Source organism: Hermetia illucens, chromosome 2 (genome assembly GCF_905115235.1).
Source record: "Hermetia illucens chromosome 2, iHerIll2.2.curated.20191125, whole genome shotgun sequence".
NCBI lineage: Eukaryota > Metazoa > Arthropoda > Insecta > Diptera > Stratiomyidae > Hermetia > Hermetia illucens.
In genome coordinates, this window is record NC_051850.1 from 111,456,644 (window position 1) to 111,475,969 (window position 19,326).

Sequence of the window (19,326 nt, forward strand, 5' to 3'; positions counted from 1 at the left end):
TAAGAACGCCAACCGGGAAGCAAAGAAAGCGGCCCGCTGTCACCCGAGCGAACCATTACAAAAATCTTTACGATAAACTGGGATGGCGAGAGAGATCTGTATCGACTTGCTAAAAGTCGTAACGAACGTATACAGGATATCGAACACTTCTGTTGCGTTAATGACAAGAACGGTACTTTCGAGCCGCAACAGATAGATGGCGAGAATACTTCGAGCAGATTTCAACTGCAGAATTTACGCATCCTCCACTTCCACAATCATTGTCGGCATTTGAACCAGTTCCACCAGTCAGCGCAACTGAAGTTGAGGAGGCAATAAAACAAATGAAGTCGGGGAAAGCAACAGGACCTGACGAAATCGCATCTGAACTCTGGAAAGCGAAGATCCGGGACCCAACACTGTGGCTCAATGAATTCTTAAATCGGGTTATTCAGGAAGGAAGAACACCATCTGACTGGTAAGAAAATACCACTGTTCCAATATGAAAAAAGGAAGGTAGTCCAGCAGAATGTGCCCATAGGGGACCATGCCGCTAGGCTCGGCTTACCCTACAACTCACATTGCCGAACCTGCGGAGAAGGAAGGGAAACCCTCATGCACTTTCTCTGCGATTGCCCGGCTCTGGCTCGAGTCAGGCTGCGGACGCTGGGTAAACCATTCTTTGGGGACCTCAGTGAGATTTCTAGCTGCAGGGTCGGAGAGCTGCTTTCCTTCGTGAATGCTATGGGCTGGCTCTGAAGATCCGAGCCAGCTGGACTCTGCTTCCCTGTTCCTATAACAACAGTCACGGTCTTAGGAGTTTGTGGCATCAAAACGGCGCACCAAAGCGCTAATTGGGCTCCTCGGAGCGGCCACTGATACCTATCTACCTACCCAGCAGAATGTTCAAATTACCGTCCGATCCGGTTACTTTCCTATACCATGAAGAACACATTCTTGACAACCGTATTCGCGAAATCGTTGAAATAACCGTGAATCAAGCTGGATTTGTCAAGAACTGCGGAACTACTGACGCAATATATGCTGCGCGATTACTCATGGAGAAACACCGTGAGAAGCATCGCCCTCTTTACATTTGCGTTTCTGGATCTAAAGAAAGCGTTTGACCGTGTGCCACACGCACTAATCTGGTATACTTTGCGACAAAACTTTATTCCAAAAGAACTCGTGCGCTGGGTTCAATTGCTTTACCACGATCCGAAAAGTAAAGTTCGAAGTATGGCGGGTGTATCAAAACCGCCTCGTGTCTCTGTTGGTGTTCATCAAGGAAGTGCCCTCTCACCACTCCTCTTTGTTCTTGTTATGGACACCGTCACACGGGATACCCAACGTCCAGCGCCCTACACACTGCTTTATGGAGATGATGTTTCTCTAGCATCTGCTAGCAAAAATGATCTCGAGCAACTTGTTCAAAAATGGAATGATCGCCTCATGCAGCACGTTCTCAGATTGAATTTAAACAAACCTGAATTTTTGACGACCGATCCCCATGAAACAGACACAATCACTGTCAGCGGCAGTGATCTGCCCAGAACTGAGCGATTTGAATACCTCGGGTCAACGCTATCAGCCAATGGAGAACTGCGTTATGAAATTGCTTCACGCATTAACGCAACCTGGATGAAGTGGCGTTCCACAACTGATGCTCTTTATACTCGACGTATCAACGAACGTCTCAAATCTAAAATTTACCGCAATGTCGTCCGTTCAGTCGCTCTCTATGGTTCTGAGTGTTGGCCGACTATAAAAAACAATGAACGGCGTCTTGCGGTAATGGAGACGAAGATGCTACGTTGGACTAGGGGCGTCACACGTTTAGATCACATCCGAAATGAGGATATCCGCGATCGTTATGGGGTTGTACCGATCGTGGAAAAGTTGCGAGAGAGGCGTCTTCGATGGTACGGTCACGCAATTCGTGCCAACCAGAATTCACTTGCCACGATTGGTCTGAACATCGAAGTCGATGGTAAACGACCAAAAGGCAGACCTAAACAATGGTGGCTTGATTTGAAAGACTCGAGATTGCACCCAGATCAGGCATTCGATAGAACCAAATGGTGAAGCCGATCACGGCGAGCCGACACCGCTTGTGAACGGGACAAAGGCTGAAGAAAAAGATCAGAAATACGGAAGCTCAGCTCAGCTAATAAGCTGCCGTTCAAATCGTATTTGTTTCTTTTCCGGCTTTTCATTCCTGAACAATCCAGAGTGGTTTTAATGGCTAGACCAGGTGCATTCTGATGCCATTTCCTAACGCTATGAAAAAAAACTTACGAAACTTCACAAAGAATAGGCTCATCATTCATTTATTTTAAATGTAGAAAGAAGTTTAAATATATAAATTGTAACCTATATTCATAACCGCAATGATGGACAGTTTCCACACATGTCCAGTGACTAATTTCAGTCCTTATAAACAATAAGAGGGTGCATATTCAAGATTTCTCTAGGTATAAAATTCACAAGAATGTGCGAAGTCGATAGACATCAATTTCTTAAAAAATACAACTACGCTACATTCTCTTTACTTTGTATAATATATAAAATGATTCAATGCGTAATTTCATTTTACAATGGTTCGAGAGGTATCGAAGTTTGCTTCATTTTTGTTCTTCTCCGATTTCAGACGGGTTTTGATCCTTTGCTAATCCATTTAGCAAAAAACTATTCTGTGAGTATTCATAAATTATCCTATTCTTAATTATTACGATCAATGCCAATAAACTTTCATTATTGCTTAGTAAACAATTCGCAAGCAAAATCACATATATTACAATTCATAACGCAACGAATTTAACAGATAAGCATGTTGTCGTCCTGCTGCTCGTCTTTATACTCATCCAATTTAATCTGTTTCATCTCCGGGAAGTCCGTTGTGTCGTTTATCGACTGCGTGATTCTTCGCTTCAGGATGATTGTTGCTGCACGAGGCTTGATATTGCGCATTGGCACTGGTGCTGATGATATGGAAGAACCAGCTTCCTGTGCAATCTGACTTATGTTGGCTTTGATTTCACGGTTTTTTGCCTCTGATTCTTCGATTTGACGCTTGAGGTCAGCTACTGTTGAGGTCAATTGCGAAATCCTTAGAGAATTGCATCGCAAGTGACGCATTTGCTTGTTCTGAATTTGAATCATCTGAGTGAACTGCGGAAAATTGGGTAGTTATTTGAATTTTGAAGGAGTAATGAATGATAAGCTCAGTTGGGGGCCTCACCTTCTTGATTGCATTTTTGTATTTCGTTTCCATGCGCACTAGTGCCATTTTATTCATTCGGGCTTGGCGACAATTATTTTCTCCATCACAACGACGGGGCATTACCTCGCCCATGTCGTCTACTGACAATGAAGGTGGCGTTAAATGCAAAAGATCGCTTCCGGAACCTATGGCTAAAAAAATGCAAGATATTGAATAAAAAAACCGTCGGGAGCTATGATTTAACTCACATCCGGCAACGGACAATCTTCCGGGACTTGCGCTCATATATGACTTTTTCAAACCATTGGCAATTTTCTCGTCGAAATGTTCAATGGCCATCGATGAGATGTCCCGAAGTTCTTGAAGAACTTCATGTGCACGCAACGGTTTCGTGTCATATTTTATCAACTTGAAGATATTGTACACTTCGTCAATTACCTTGCCAGGTATGAAGCAGCATAAGTTCAAATCGATGTACTTTGAATAAGTCATTGAGAGCATTGAAATTCGGGTCTCAATGCACGTAAGAATGTCCGTATGACGTGCCAGGGGATGATTTCTGGAAAAAGAAAAAAGAAAGTGAAAATGTGACTTTGAGTGCATACCTTTTGTGATTATTGAACGATTTTGTTGATTCACTGAACCCCGTTGAAACATCGCCATGTTATTTACATAACACGTTAGTCCTGAGCCCAGATAAAGGAGAAGGATTTGTCACGAGTTGGGATCCAGCACTGTTGCTGAGGACCGCAGAATACTAGTTAACTGGCAAGATATCACGACCGTTTTCAATAGGGAAAAAGAAAGGCAGTTCAGCAAAATGTTCACTGCAACGTTTAATTCGATTATTGTCCGAAATCATGAAGATTTTATAATGCATTTTTGACATTGTGCTCTATGAGTTGGGGCTTAGGAATACACTCAGTCTTCCCCGCTTGTCGTAAAAGACAATAAAAGGGATATACTCTGGAAAACCAATAGCAAACGCGAATTTGGTGTCGCGTTGCTTCTAACGGCTACCGCAAGGCGTGCCCTCTTGGCCGGGGAGAGATGGTTTCTGATAAGATTCCGGTCTAAGTCAATTGTACAGTGCTACACACCAACGGAGATTTCCGATATAGTTGAGAAAGATGCTCTCTTCGAGTAATTACATGCAGTTCACCTGTGACATTGTGATCGTAATGAATCATCTGAATGTCAAGATGTCCTTTGAGAACTACTTGCTCGAACATGTGGTAGGCAAACACGGTCTTGGCGACCGTAGCAATAACGGTAGCAGGTTTGTGGATTTCTGTAGCTTCAGACCATTGTCATTGGTGGCACATTGTTCAAGTAGAGAGCTTGCAATAAGGTTACTTGGGATTTAACTGACCGATATCGTACGAGCAATGAGATTGACCATTTTTGCAATTAGCAGTAGAGAGTAGAGAAAGAGGCACTAAGATCCACCTGGCGAGGGATCACCATTTCGTGGTAACTTACTTTCGCTAGTGTTTTGCATCCGCCACATATCGCGAGGCTGGAGAACTGCGCTGAAATTGGGCTGAAGATATACACCAACAAAACCAAGATTCTCAGGTTTATTACTCATCGTGCACTACCTACGCGTATTAATGGGTAGAACATCAAAGGCGTCAACCAATATGTATATCTCGAAAACCTCGTTTCTGCCGACGGTGACACCGAACTTGATGTAATTTGAAGCATTAACAGTGTTAGATTCACCTTCGCTGCATTGCTAAAACGTGGAAATGCAGTTATCGCAATACCAACATCAAGGCTACCCCTAACCTTGCATTACCCCTTGTCTGCGAAGTGTCACCGGGGTGCTCTGCCTGAATCAATTTCGAACGAAGAACTTAGTTGCGATCGGTGCGTAGGCCAGTTACTCGTCGATGTCGACCAGAAAGTGGCGGTGTATAGGTCATATATTAAGAGAGGATAACAACTGCAATGTTGGCTACGATATGTAGTGGAAGCTACTATCTCAGATGGTCGCCTAGTGGGTCGCCTTATTAACACATGGCGAAGAACAGTCTCGGGAATTCTTGGGGGAACTGAAGAACAGTTCAGAAAGTAAAAGATGACGTAGTTGACGCGGTATGTCCCATTAATGGGGGTAAAAATAGATCGAAATTTGATTTTTAAGAATTCATTGCCTAATTTTCACAAATTTCAAAATAAACAAAAGTAGACTCGGCAGAACAAAGAACAATGTAACACTAAATTGAAACACATTTAAGTTTTTGATTAGAAACAAGGCTGCTCTCTAGCGCGGCACCCGAAAAATAGATTTTTAGAGATGAGTGGATAAGTTCCATGTTTTTCAATAACAATGGTCAAATCGATCTGAAAAAGTTATTACGTATGTTCAAGATGTTAATAAATATATGGTGAAAAATTCGCGTTTTATAGTTATTGAGTCCTTCTAAAAAAAAAAAAAAAATCCAAAAAAACACATCCTTTACACGGGATGACCCCTTAAATTCCCAGATGGTACAGTCATTAAAGCCGAAAATAAAAATTTCTTCCTCGACGATTACCTACCTTGTCGAGGCGAGGGAGCCCAGTAAGAAAGATCCTCCAGGAAACGAGAGGTGACACCTGAAGCGAAGCGATAATCAAAACCCCAAGATGTGACTACCGTGCCGAGGGCTGAATGGTCACAGAGGTTAAGTTGTGGCCATAAACGGTGAACTCTGGATACCAGGGGATCCCCTTGTCGTGGCAAAAAGGGGCTCTGCCGAGATCGACGTACTTTTCCCGATAAAATTGAGGCCATGGCAGCCAATTATGAGAAAGCAAAAAAAAACCTTTTAAAAAACTACAATTAAATCTCGATCCTGACGATCCAACCCCGAGTGAAGAGGCAACCCTAAGCTCATCGATGGAGAACCTAAGTCTAGACTCATATTCTCCACTTACTTGAGTGGGAACCAATCTAATTGGGACCCAGTCCTTAACGGACGAGCCTAAACAGACCCCTTCTGTCAGCACTCCCGACCTGAGGCTCCAATCGGCGTCACTTGCTGAGGCTAAAGTCTTACCCATGGGTAAGCACCTGTCCATGAGCTGTGCAAATGTTGAGGAGAAAGAATCGTACGGGGCACCTGCGGCTAAAGGGAAACCGAAGCGGCAGCGGTCCTCGGACGATCCTAACTCTTCGACACAAAAGGCAGCAAAGGGGACTCCGCTGGCATCGGTTAGGCATTCATTTGCAGCCTTTGGATGGGTCTACTATGACAACTCTAATCCATCCGGTTACGATACTGAGCAGTGCAAAACGCTTAGGAGAAAACTCTTCCTTGCTGTAAGGACTGCATCCTCGCAAGACATTAAGCTTCGCTTTGAGTCAGTAGCTGTATACCGTAAAATGTTACGGTTAAACTTTGTCGACGAAGACACTAACGAGTGATCAGGCAGTACTGCTCCTCCCTCAACGGTATATGGGAGGGCGCATGACTAACCCTGAAAAGGGTCTCTCAGATGCCATCGTTCAAAAAGTGTCCCTCTGGTTTCCAGAAGAAGAGCGGAATGGTTCACGGGTTCTGGAACAACTTGGTGTGCAGAATAACCTCACCACCTCCACCTGGATGCTGTTATTCAGCAAAATAGGAGAGAGAGCCGATAGGCCGGGAACTTTTCTGACTATCGGCGTCCCCGAACCTAACGCTAAGAAGATTCGGGAACAATCGGGCTGCCAACTCTACTACAGGCTAGGGACCGTCATATTACAATTGTCGGCTCCTAAAACCATTGCAGGGAACGTGCAGCCCTTGCCATCTTCATCTGAAGCGTAGATTTGGTGCAACATTTCCCAAATAAATTTGCAGCATTGTAAAGTGGCGACTGCACTTATCCGTCGTCGGATCAATAGGTGCAAGACATTTATATACCTCGTACAAGAACCATGGGCTGTTGGTGGGGTATTCCAATGGAAGTGATCGACCCCGCTCCTGCATGGTAGTCTCAAGACTTCCAGACTAACTTGGTTAACACCTGTGTGATGGCGACACCACATTGGCTAAACTAGCCATAAAAAGTCCCCGATGACGTAGAAGAAGTTCTCAGTGGAACATTCATGAGAGCTACCCAATATGCCAAAAGTAAAGGCGTGGGGGTAATATCAGGACGTGATGTCAACGCTCACCACATATGCTCGGGAAGTTCCAACATCAACGCAAGAGGATCGAGACTACTGGAGTATCTAGTAGGAACCGATTTGCAGATCCTTAGTTTTGGTAATGACCCCTCTTTCTTCAACGTGGCCACGTGAGAGGTCATCGACATCGCGGCTCTGGTCGGAGATTATCAAATGATATCTCAATCTCGGATCACAGACGCATTGATTTCGTAATGGACATGGATACACCTTCACCCCCTCCATTTCGGAATCCGCGGAAGACAGATTGGGGGACGTATAAAATAGAACTGAGCGCTCGATCCCTGGGAGGGGAATCAAATCCGTTGCTGGAATTGAGAAGACAACCCAAATGATCACAACTAGCATGAAAGAAGCTTTCGAAGAAAGCTGCCCACTCAAGATACCAAAGAAGGGTAAAACACCATGATGGAACTCAAATTTGGCAAAACACTCCTGCTCCTCAGTCGTGCTCTGAAGTGTGATTCAGCTGCTGGCTGGAATCGCTAAAGAGGCACAGAAGGCTCTAAAGAAGAGCATAAGATTGGCTAAACGATAATCATGGAGACGCTTTTGCCAAGAGACTAACTTTCTGGAGGCAAGCTCAAAGCTGAACCGGATTCTTGTTAAAGAACGTAGCCAGAAACTGGGCTATTTACGTTTACAGAAAGGAAGGTGCACAGAAAGCGATAAAGAAACGGCAAACCATTTGCTTGAAGTGCATTTTCCAGGCGGCATCCAAAATCTAATCTCGGGGCCGACAGGTGCATGCAAAGTAGCATCACTGGAGTGAGTAAAATAGGCATTTAACTCGTTCCATAGATACAAGTCTGCAGGTCTGGATGGCATCATTCCCGCGCTAGTAATAGAGGGAATGAATGCCCTGGGTCTAAATATCCGGAATATATATCCTGCATGCCTAGCACACGCTTATATTTCAATTAACTGGCGTGATGTGAAGGTGATATTTGTTCTCAGGGAGGATTTCTCTCTCCGGGAGGATTTCTCTCTCCGCTGTTATGGCTCCTGGTAATAGATATACTCTGCTGTGGCTCTTGGAGTAAAAAATCTTCGGGTAAGCACTTGCAGATGATCTAGCCGTAATAATTATCGGTAAGTTTGGGGACACAGTGACTGTTTGAATGCAACTCTGCATGAAATCCACAGTTAGTGTCCCCGCAATGGGCTTACGGTGAACACTAAGAAGACTGGACTAGTTATGTTCACTAGAAACGTCAGGTGGGCCAGCTGTACGCTATCCAACTTAGCAGGGGCGGAAATCCAGCTGGCACAAACAGTCAAATAATTAGGAGCACATTTCGACTTCAAGTTAACGTGGAAGCACAATATCAGAAATCCGGCAGATTGCTCTGGTGCTGTAGGAATGCGATAGGTAAGACCTGGGGACTTTCACCAAAACGCATATACTGGATGTATACATCCATAATAAAACCCATTGCGATATATGTGTGCATCGTCTGGTGGCAAAGATTGGACTTTGCTAACAGCAGGAAGCTACTAACGCAGATTCAGAGACTTGGTTGCCTAAGTATTACTGGAGCAATGAGTACTACGCCAACTGCGGTACTTTAAGCTATCCTAAATCTACCCCCCATTCACTTGGAGGTGAAACGGAAGGCCAATGACGCATATAGACGCGACACCATTGCAGCGTGGAAAGGCGGCCAATCATACGGTCATGCGTCTCTCTGGAAATTCCCTCCTCCTTAACTTGGACCGGAATCTCTCGAAATATTCTTAATATCCAAAGGACGCAACCGCGTTTTCATTCCAGGACTAAACTACAGGGGAATCGTACACAGGGTTTCAACAAACTTTTCTTGAAGCAGTTAAGATATGAAATTCAGAAAATGGTTGGGGGCCGACATCGTTGCCAGTTTCACATTACTTATAAGCGTTAATCGTGAATGGTTTTGTGGAGAAATTAAGATTTCCAGATGCTTTTAAATATTGAATATCGTTGAATGTGGGAAATGTCAGCCGTACTTGCTTTTGTTTTAACTTTTGGTTTTAAATGGAGTAATTGGATTCTGTAAGAAACGACAAGAGATTTCTTGCTCTGCTTTGTATTTTCCCCAATTCTAACTCAAGTCAAGTGTTTACGCTAGTCCAGAGTAAGGAATTTCGAGCTTATTGTTGAAAGTTTATGAATTTTATTCAAATTCACTTAATCCGAGTTTCTTAAGCCGAAACCAAAACAAGAACTCAACGCCATCAATGGCCGTTTTGATTATTCCAAGATTTAATTCTGCAGATGTTCTTCGCCATTACAAAGTTTCTAGATGGCTCGGCGAACTGAGCTAGGAACATCCGCTCAAATGAATCATGGGACGCGAGTCTAATAAAGTCAACATTGTCTATTTGTGTTTCAAATGCGCATTTTGAACGGAGCGCCCACGGGTGAATAATTGCATTCTGGGGTCATCGCCACTGCCTCTATCGCGCATGCTTACTTTGCAAAGTTCCTTACCTGCGTTCCGATTCGCGGCGCGGCAGCAAAGCTTTCAATCGTTTCAAGTGCGCTGCGTGAGTCCTAATCATCTTATTGAACCCCCTGTTGAGGATCCGCTGACCCGCCTTGTCGAACGGCCGACAAACCTGGAAACATGCATGGTGGGCGTGGAAAATCAGTTAATTCATGACAAAGGCAATTACATAAACTGGGCAGACAGTGAACGGGGAAATGAAAGTCGGGCTACTTACAATCCGCTTGCGAGCCACTTCATCGTAGCTCATGTACTCCAAAATGTTCTCGAGCATGCAGTCGGGAAGATCCAGAATAGTCATGGGGCTGGCGCGCTGCATTTCTCAGGCTGTTGGCATTCACTTTCAAACGGGAAACACGAAACTCTTGTCGATCAGTCACCTCGTTTCCACACAACAGACGTCCGCGTTAAGAAGATTCGAAAATTCTATTTGTAAACAGAAGGCCTCTCTCGAAATGATCGACGAGAACAATCGAACGAAGTGTCCAGGTAGCTCTTGTGGGGATAGTGACAGCTGACTGTCAAGCTAGGATATGCAGTGCCAGTTTTTGAATATATAAATTTTGGCAAAAATCTCGGCTATACATGCAATGCAGAAAAAAGTATTTACTTAAAAATATCCACTTAAAACGTAACAATATTAAAAGCCGAATTGTAGTAAACGGATCATTCACTTAACTCAAGAATTTCCAATTATTTGATTGGGAAAGAAACACACACCACTCAGATTTGACAGCAGCAACGACCCATGTACTTCAACAAGTTGCTGCGTGTGCTGTAAATGTCAAACAATAATTCAGCTGTCGCGAGTTTTGTTTGATTGATTTGGCGAAAACAACAAAAAAGGAAATGACAGAGTTTGTGCAAGGGACCTGTGAGGATATGTGTCCGCAGCATGAAATAAAATTGTGAGTCTCTTTGCAAAATTAGCATATTTAAAGCAGCTGCCACAGGGATTTTTGTGTCATCACAATCTTCGAATCTCAGCGAGTTGGATAGTTCGGCGGATCCTTTCCCATTGTAAGGTCTTTAAGAGGGATTTCTTACAAACTTTAACCTACTAAAACGGGGGAATCATCACTTTAGTCGGATCACCATGGTACGCCAGGGAGTAGCTGTAGCGATTATTCATCACCGATAACATGGTCCAGGAAGACATTCTTCGGAATTGTCCTGTTTCCAGTACAAACCTACTAAAATAAGTTGGGAGTCGGCAACCTGTAAATTTCAGTGCTGTTTTAGAGAGTGCAACATTCGGAAAGTCGGAAATGTTTATGTTTTGTATATCGTCGGTCTAATATGTTAAGTTACTGTTATATCTTTAGCTTTAATTAAGTGGATCCATGCTATGCTAACGCAGAGATTGCTGTGCGCTGAGGTAGGTGTCGATCGCTACCTGATGGCAGAAGCAACGAAGGGCTGCCCCCAAGGAGGTGTGCTTTCTCCACTTCTGTGGAGTATGCTGATCCACTCACTACTATGCGAACTGCAAAATTTGCCAATACACGCTCAAGCTAATGCTGATGACGTGGCTGTACTTGCTGTTGACCGGGATCTTGGAACGGTGTGTAGGAATATAGACAGCTGGTGCCTCAGATATGGTCTGTCAGTTAATCCAAATAAAACCACGATGGTTTTATTCACAAAAAGGAGAAAATTGGATGGACTTTGCCTCCCTGAGATGAGAGGTACTACCCTTCAACACTCCGAAGAAGTGAAATATCTGGGGGTCACTCTAGATAAAAAACTTCTTTGGAACAAACATGTAGAGCTAAAGATGAAACGAGCTCTCACAGCTTATGGGCTGTGCAGACGGACATTTGCCTCGACATGGGGACTCAGGCCTCATGTCGTAATGTGGATATACGTTGCCATCATTAGGCCGATGTTCGTATATGCATCCGTAGTGTGGTGGGTGAAGGTGAGACAAAAAGGTTTTCACCGTAAACTAGCCGCACTGCAAAGAACTGTGTGTCTGGGTATCACTGGTGCCATGAACACGACATCCGGCGCAGTTCTCAGTGCACAACTGAATTTGCAGCCCCTGGATATATTCATTCAAAGCATTGCAATTAGAGCAGCCCATAGACTAATTCGATTAGGTCTATGGGCAAACAACGGATCTGGGGGGCACAGAGCATTGGAAGAGTTACTGGGAGGACTGAATTTAGTTCTTACAATGCCTTCCGATTCTCGGGTCCGCATACATCTGTTTGGTAGAAGATATGAAGTTACCCTGAAGCGTGGAGAGGACTGGGATATACGGAAGTCTTCTACACCGATGGCTCAAAAACAGAAGAGGGTTCTGGAGCTGGAGTCTACCTCTCGAATAAAAAAGAGAAGTGGACTTTTTTTTTGGGATAATATGCAACGGTTTTCCAAGCCGAAGTTTATGCGATCCTAAGGGCGGCAAACTGGGTGACTGACGAGCGGTTGAAGGGCAGGCGCATCGCAATCTGCAGTGACAGCCAAGCTGCATTGAGGGCATTGAGCAGTCCTTTGATCACTTCGAAAATCGTTCAGGAATGCAGAAACCGTTTGAACTCTATATCTAGATTCAATACGGTGGAACTAGTCTGGGTACCTGGTCACTGTGGCGTAGAGGGAATTGAAATCTCGGACGCTTTAGCGAAAGAGGGGTCAATCTCTCCTATGCCGGGACCGGAGCCAGCAATTGGAATATCAGTAGCATTGGCTAAGTCTGTTTTCAAAAACTGGGAACAAGCTTCCCATAAGGACAGGTGGCAGAGCCCAAATGCTGCTCGACACACTAAACTTTTCCTGCCAGAACCGAACATACGTACCGCAAAGTTTATTCTGTCGAAAAGCAGGGGGACTTGCAGGTGTATTGTTGGCATTCTGACAGGCCATAATTCACTAGCTGGGCATATGTTCAGAATAGGAATTACCGAAGATGATACGTGTCCCTCCTGTAATGAGGAAGCGGAATCCACGGAGCATTTCCTATGTGAATGCCCCGCCTATGGACGCATCAGGCATGAGATCTTTGGTGCCGATGTTCTCCACTAACGGAAATCCTGCTATACGTTAACGAATCCGGAATATTCCATTAGACGGGGGTGGCAAGTACAATGGGCCAACACGGCCAAAGGCTTTCTCTAGATCCAGAAATGCAATATAAAAAGGATGATGCCTCTCACGGTGTTTCTCCATGAGTAAGGACGCACCGTGTATTGCGTCAATAGTTCCGCAATTCTTGGCAAACCCTGCTTGATTCACTGTTATTTGAACGATTTCGCGAATACGATTGTCAAGAATGCGTTCAAAAATCTTCATGGTATTTGACAGCAACTAAATAACCCGGTTGAAGAATTAACTAAGCCAGTGTTGGGTCCCAACTCTTCGTTTCAACTGAAATTCAATCAAATTTGGACATTATAATAGACATAATTTGAAGTATTTTCGGGGTTTTTTTTGTTGAAAAATATAAGCCAAGAATAAAAAAGTTACACGACATTATTCCGATGAAGGTCATAACAAGAGTTATCCAACTGCGGGACGTGTAGCGACCACAATTTTTATCTGAAGCCAAAAAGCTTTAATTTTAAATGTTGGTTCGTACTCTTGGTCATTTTATAAAGAACCATATCTCCAAATTTTGTAATGATCGGTCATGTTGAGAAAAACACATTTGAAAAATAATTGTTTGCAAAGTCACCTTTCGAATAAGAAGGCATTTCTCACTAGTATACAAAACAAATTGGGTTGGGGGAAAATTAATATCGTATTTGTGATCGAATTTTAACGCTTTATTTACTTAGAATTATCCGATTTAAGTCAAATATGTGCCGTTTTGTTCGCAAACTTGTTGCCATTTAGAAGGAAACTCCATTATTCCCCTCCTTATTTGCAAAAAACTCAGACAGCAAGTTTTCGCAAGCCTCTTTTGAGGCGAACTTAGTAGCACCATGAGCGTTTTGCATGGACCGGAAGAGATGGTATTCACTTGGTGCCAGGTTCGGACTATACGGTGGGTGTGATAGGACATCCCATCCGAGCTCCTGTAGCTTCTGGCGGGTCATCAAAGATGTGTGAGGCAGAGCGTTGTCCTGGTGGAACAGAACACCATTCCTATTGACCAACCCTGGCTGCTTCCGGTCAATTGCCTGCTTCAAACGGTCGAGTTGCTCACAGTAGACGACCGAATTGAGGGTTTGGCCATAGTTGAGCAGCTCATAGTGGATGACTCCCTTCCTATCCTACCAAACACACAGCAAAACCTTCCTGGCCGTCAATCCGGGCTTGGCGATGGTTTGGGCCGGCTTATCGGGCTTCGACCACGATCTTTTTCGTTTGAGATTTTCGTACGTGATCCACTTTTCATCACCAGTCACCATCCGCTTCAAAAATGGGTTGAATTCGTTCCGTTTCAGCAGTGCATTGCAGGCGTTGACTCGGTCCAAGAGATTTTTTGCGTCAACTCGTGTGGCACCCAAACATCCATTTTTTTTTGGAATCTAATCTTCTGCAAATGGTTCCAAACGGTTTTATGGTCCTTACCCAGTTCCTGGCCAATCGAGCGAATGCTCACATGCCGGTCTACTTGGATTATGTCGACGATTTTATCGGTTTCTACGACGATTGACCTACCAGTACGGGGTGTACCTTCGACATCCATTACACCAGAACGAAATCGATCAAACCAACGCTGTGCTATGCGAATCGTTACAGTATCGGGCCCATAAACTTCACAAATTTTTTTGGCCGCCTTCGTTACATTTTTACCTCTCAGATAGTGAAAAGGTAAAATATGACGAATTTCTTGCTTGGTGGACTTCATCTTCGACGCGCTATAACTTGAGACTGAAACGTATGATCACAACATTGTCAAAGAGACACTTATAGTACAGATTGCCGTATTCAGATCGCCGTATAGTATGATGCGATAAGTACAACACAATATATGTGTCGCCATCTATTGACAAAATACAACATTACTTTTTTCCCAACCTAATATTATTTAGCTATATGCACTGAATGCATTTTAAAATAAATAATAAATTTTTGTAGATTTGGACCCCTTTCTTCAATTAAAAATAAGCTGAAGCTAGACGCTCCAAGTATAAAACGTTTTGTGTTTCCCTATGTGAGGAGCGATGAGTTCATGACAAGTCCGCGTGTGCAGTTAACCATTCCTATCTTGTAAAGATCCATTTACACAAAAAAAAAACTATCTGAAAAGCACTGTATATCAATATTCAATATTATTTGCAAATGTGAAGAAGTTAACCTACAACAGATACAAACAAGTCAGAATACCGGAAGCTGGATGTTTCGGGTATAAAGGTTTTGTGTTTATCTTGTATGAGAAATTCCCTATTTCCCATTCACGTATACCTCCAATTCATATTCCTTGATATAAAAATGTATTTCCACACTCTAACTCCGCCTTTCATATGAGTTCACTTTATATAATGATGGCGGCATATACGTCTTAGAGTGCGGTAAATTCACGTGAAATATATAACGTGGACTTTCTATAACTTTGTTCAAAATAGTTTGATTTTTGTCAAACTTTCCAAAATTATGCATTATGTTATTACTTATAACCATACTACGTTTACACTTTTAGGATCAAATTAAGGGGGGTTTTGGGAAAATTTCTAGAATATGGTAATATACTTTAATTAACTTTATTTAAGTAGATATCGGAATGGTATGTATTTTGAGGCCTAGATTTCGTATAGATGCATCATTGTGATTTTTTCAGATGTTTCGTTTGAGTTTTTGAGAACGAGAATTGTTACACTTTTTGGGCACATATTTTGAACCCTCACTCCCTCTATGCTTCATCCGGTATCGAAAATATCATCATCATCATCATCATTCGAAAAATAATAACTGAGCTCTTTTATTTGATACCACACACGACTATATTCAGTGAAAAAAATTCACTCTCGCCTTTCACATGTATAGGGAGCTAGTGCCAAATGATGCCAACCGTTGTATAAAGGTTCATTGACCTCATGTTGTCATCAAATTTTGTGACAATTGGTTTAGCCGTTTAGAAGTAAATCGACAGGCAGACAGACATCGAATAGACTTTAATAAGGTTTTGTTAAAAAAGAGCTGGGGAGAAATAGATTCTTTATGTAATTGTAATATTTTACTCGAATGTCAATTATTCTCGTGAATTATGACGTCCGCATCTCATTTGCATGGCTTAAGATGCAGAAAATTCGTACGAAACGCTATAATTTTAACATTTATAGCCCGATTTCCATGGAAGTTGGCATGGGTTTGTGCGATATTATCCTCTATAATGATAATAATAATCGTTGGCGCAACGATCCATATTGGATCGCGGCCTTGTAGTGTGTTAGAACACTTCATTCAAGACGGTAACAGTACACTACAGTACACTGTAGGAGGCAATGTGGTCAGCATTGCGTTCGCCCGAGATTATTAACCTGATTTAACTCAGGTACTCATTCACAGCTAGGTCAATCAGTGAGATTTAAATCGCGGCCTTCAGCTACGACCCAGCGCTCTAACCACTTGAGCCATCCGGAGACTGTCCTTTATGCCGGTGGAAAATTTATTACTTCTAGGATGAACTTAAAGGGGTTTTTCGGTCAATTCTAAAAGCTGGTAATATAATATTGGTAAGTTTATTTGAGCAAATATCGGAATGGGACATATTTTAAGGACTGGATTTCGTATAAGCCTATAACCCTGATTTTTTTCAAATATCAGATGACTATAAATGGTGAAAAAAATTGTTGCATCCCCGCTTTGGATGTATGGGGAGCCCCCCTTTAAACGGCACGTAAATTTAAGTCACTCACTGTATGCGTGGGATTTCATAGTTCTCATACGCCCACCAAATTTCGTTTGAATCAGTATAGCCGTTTTGGTGAAAAGTGCGTGTGACAGCCAAAACCTTAAAAAGAGATTAACAGTTCCCAATTCAGAAATAATTTCTATTATGCGCTTCTTTAGTTACTAGTGTATACATAATGGTGGATTTTACTGAAAATAGATTTTCTGAGTTTGGCTTAGATTCATGTTATTGCTTTAGCCGAACTAGTGGATTTGCATTTTTCTCTTTCATTGAAAAACTTCCGTAGAATCAGTGGTCATTTTTAAGGTTTTGTTTGTAAAACAAAACCTTATTAAAATCGGTTTACTGTCTGTCTGTCTGTCCGTCTGTCTGTCTGTCTGTCTGTCTGTCTGTCTGTCCGTCACACGCATTTTTCTCGGATACGGTTGTAGCGATTGACACCAAATTTGGTAAAAAGGTGGGAACTGTGAACGCTCACGCATATAGTGAGTTATATTCTCTTACGACGAATTTAAGTGGGGGTCCCCATACATGCAAAAGGGGGGTGTACATTTTTTTTTCATCAAATATAGTCATGTGGGGTATCAAATTAAAGGTCTCGGTTAGTACTTTTCGAAGCCAGTATTAGTTTTGACTTTGCTGAAAAGGTGGGGAGTGCGGGGGGTTGAAAGTGGTCATTTTTTTAACGAACCCATTCTCAGGAACTACCTAACCGAAAAATCTGGAAAAAACCAGAGGGCTGCCACTATATGGTGCCTAGGCTCCGAAATACCCTCCATATCGATAGCTGTTCAAATAAAGTTAATAATAGTATATTACTATAATTTTTAGTAATTGACAGGAAAACCCCCCTTAAGTTCACCCTAAAATCACAAAATTTTGCAGCAATGTAGGCTACAGTATAAATCATGATCCTGCCAAATTTGGTGAAAATCGCAATATTACTAACAAAGTTATACTAGGTCAAATCTGCGCTCCTCTGCAAATTCAAGACTATGAATGTCAATATCACTCGAAAGTGGCTATTTTCACATAATATATGCATATTTTACGTGCTACATGCTAATGGGACAATGCACATCCAAATCTCTTTATAAAAGAAATACACAAAACCTTTCATACCTGAAGCGTCTAGCTTCCGGTTTCCCGACTTGTTTTTTATTATTATTAGATCATTAAAATTTGAATCTGTTATAAATATAAACGTCTTCTTTTAGGCGGACAAAAGAACATTTACTACATTTCTTCGAGCGGAAACAAGGTGAAAAAAATGTACCAGGTATAGTGGTAAAATCATTCTCTCGTTCAGCGGCTGGTATCAAAACGCCTCGTAAATCTGACCTCAGAACGCCAAGAGCGTTGCAAAAGACTGTTGAGTATCTGTTAAAAGAGTAATTGAAAACAACCCAACATATTTATCGGCGTTAATCCTAAATTCGGTTCTTATTTTCTCGTTGTTAGTATTCTTATGGATAAGCGGAAACCTTTATGTTTCGTCTACGACTTTATATTCGACAGACTGAGATGTGTTCGTCAAGAAATTGTTATGCAGAATCTCGACACGCTGACCACAATAAGTTTATTGGAGCCGACAATTATGTTTTTAGCATATTGTCGTTATAGGTAATGATTTAGTTTCTCGGTATGTTATAAATAGCTTGGAGTACACTAGAATTGTGCCCCTTTTTCAATTTTGAAGATTATGCACAGAAGCAGTAGACAATTTCGATCCTGCCATTTGCAATCAACACCTTCAAGAATGCTTGAAGAAGACTCTATGTTGCTACGATGAGTTAAGTTTACAAGACGAGCGCCCGTTTACAATATTGATGACGAAAAGACGAAGTTTTATCGAGTCCTTGTATCAGCTGTTTAATCTAGGGTCATATGAGGCGCTGCAGAGGAGTTTGAAAGTACCTATGAATTTCAGGTATAAATGCTGCATAAACAGATATGTTTTTTTAAATATTACCATGGAAAAAAATTTGAATTATTGTGCAGGGATCCAATATTCTGTACAGCGCAACAAATGTCGCTTGAAATGTATAGAAGGAACTACTACAAAGTGATGAAGTTAATGGAGGGGTTGCCTCATATTCTAGCTGCTATTGCTTCATTGAAGTTACCTGTTTTAAGAAGGTAAATTCTCGTAGATTCCACCCATAAACTATGTAAAGCAGATTTCGAATCGTTATTCATTTTACTCTTTTTTTTTTCAGAGAACTATATCAAGTTTTTTCAGTAGCATATAATAGCAAAAATTTAACTGTGCCAATCAAATGGCTGCAAACAGGATTTCTCTACTCAGATCGGGGTAGTGTTGTGAATGACTGCAAATATTATGGAGTGGAAGCGCAATCGGATGGCGAATCAGTTAAATTTTCGAAAGCGGCTTTTCTCTGTGATAGGAATCCAATCAACGCCGTCCACGAAGGTTTTGTCGAAGAAAAATTGCAGAAATTATATCTACCTGAAGTTTTGTTATTGAAGAAATTTTAGTCTTTTTGTTAATGACGGTTTTCATCAGAAAATAAAAAGCTTTTAAGATTACACATTGAAAGCGTCTACCAGCACGATTTTTCAAAATCCTCATCTCCGTTATTCCAAGGATGCCTTTAGCTATGCCAATTTATCTTCAAAGATACTTTTTTTCTACGTTTGCATTGCATGA

At 42.1% G+C, this 19,326-nt stretch overlaps 2 protein-coding genes across 2 annotated transcripts; one reads left to right on the forward strand and one right to left on the reverse strand.

Moving 5' to 3' along the window:
* Positions 1-2,282: 2,282 nt before the first annotated feature.
* On the reverse strand, positions 2,283-10,318 carry LOC119649539 (F-box only protein 28). Its single transcript, XM_038051726.1, has 5 exons — positions 10,068-10,318; positions 9,835-9,962; positions 3,451-3,761; positions 3,221-3,393; positions 2,283-3,150 (listed from the first exon to the last, which is right to left on the reverse strand). The coding sequence occupies exons 1-5, from the start codon at positions 10,167-10,169 to the stop codon at positions 2,797-2,799; spliced, it is 1,068 nt and encodes a 355-aa protein (XP_037907654.1). The 5' UTR covers positions 10,170-10,318; the 3' UTR covers positions 2,283-2,796.
* Positions 10,319-10,454: 136 nt separating this feature from the next.
* Positions 10,455-19,217, forward strand: LOC119649540 (germinal-center associated nuclear protein). Its single transcript, XM_038051727.1, has 6 exons — positions 10,455-10,758; positions 17,873-18,046; positions 18,117-18,278; positions 18,355-18,585; positions 18,657-18,794; positions 18,875-19,217. The coding sequence occupies exons 1-6, from the start codon at positions 10,700-10,702 to the stop codon at positions 19,152-19,154; spliced, it is 1,044 nt and encodes a 347-aa protein (XP_037907655.1). The 5' UTR covers positions 10,455-10,699; the 3' UTR covers positions 19,155-19,217.
* Positions 19,218-19,326: the final 109 nt, after the last annotated feature.

What these genes read in the sequence shown, in the direction of transcription:
- LOC119649539 (XM_038051726.1), bottom strand. Translation starts at nt 10,169, where the DNA reads ATGCAGCGCGCCAGCCCCATGACTATTCTGGATCTTCCCGACTGCATG. An exon ending in AAGTGGCTCGCAAGCGGATT is followed by an intron (nt 9,963 to 10,067) that starts GTAAGTAGCCCG and finishes GCATGTTTCCAG; the next exon opens with GTTTGTCGGCCGTTCGACAA. An exon ending in AAGATTGTCCGTTGCCGGAT is followed by an intron (nt 3,394 to 3,450) that starts GTGAGTTAAATC and finishes GCATTTTTTTAG; the next exon opens with CCATAGGTTCCGGAAGCGAT.
- LOC119649540 (XM_038051727.1), top strand. Translation starts at nt 10,700, where the DNA reads ATGACAGAGTTTGTGCAAGGGACCTGTGAGGATATGTGTCCGCAGCAT. An exon ending in AAAGTACCTATGAATTTCAG is followed by an intron (nt 18,586 to 18,656) that starts GTATAAATGCTG and finishes ATTATTGTGCAG; the next exon opens with GGATCCAATATTCTGTACAG. An exon ending in AAGTTACCTGTTTTAAGAAG is followed by an intron (nt 18,795 to 18,874) that starts GTAAATTCTCGT and finishes TTTTTTTTTCAG; the next exon opens with AGAACTATATCAAGTTTTTT.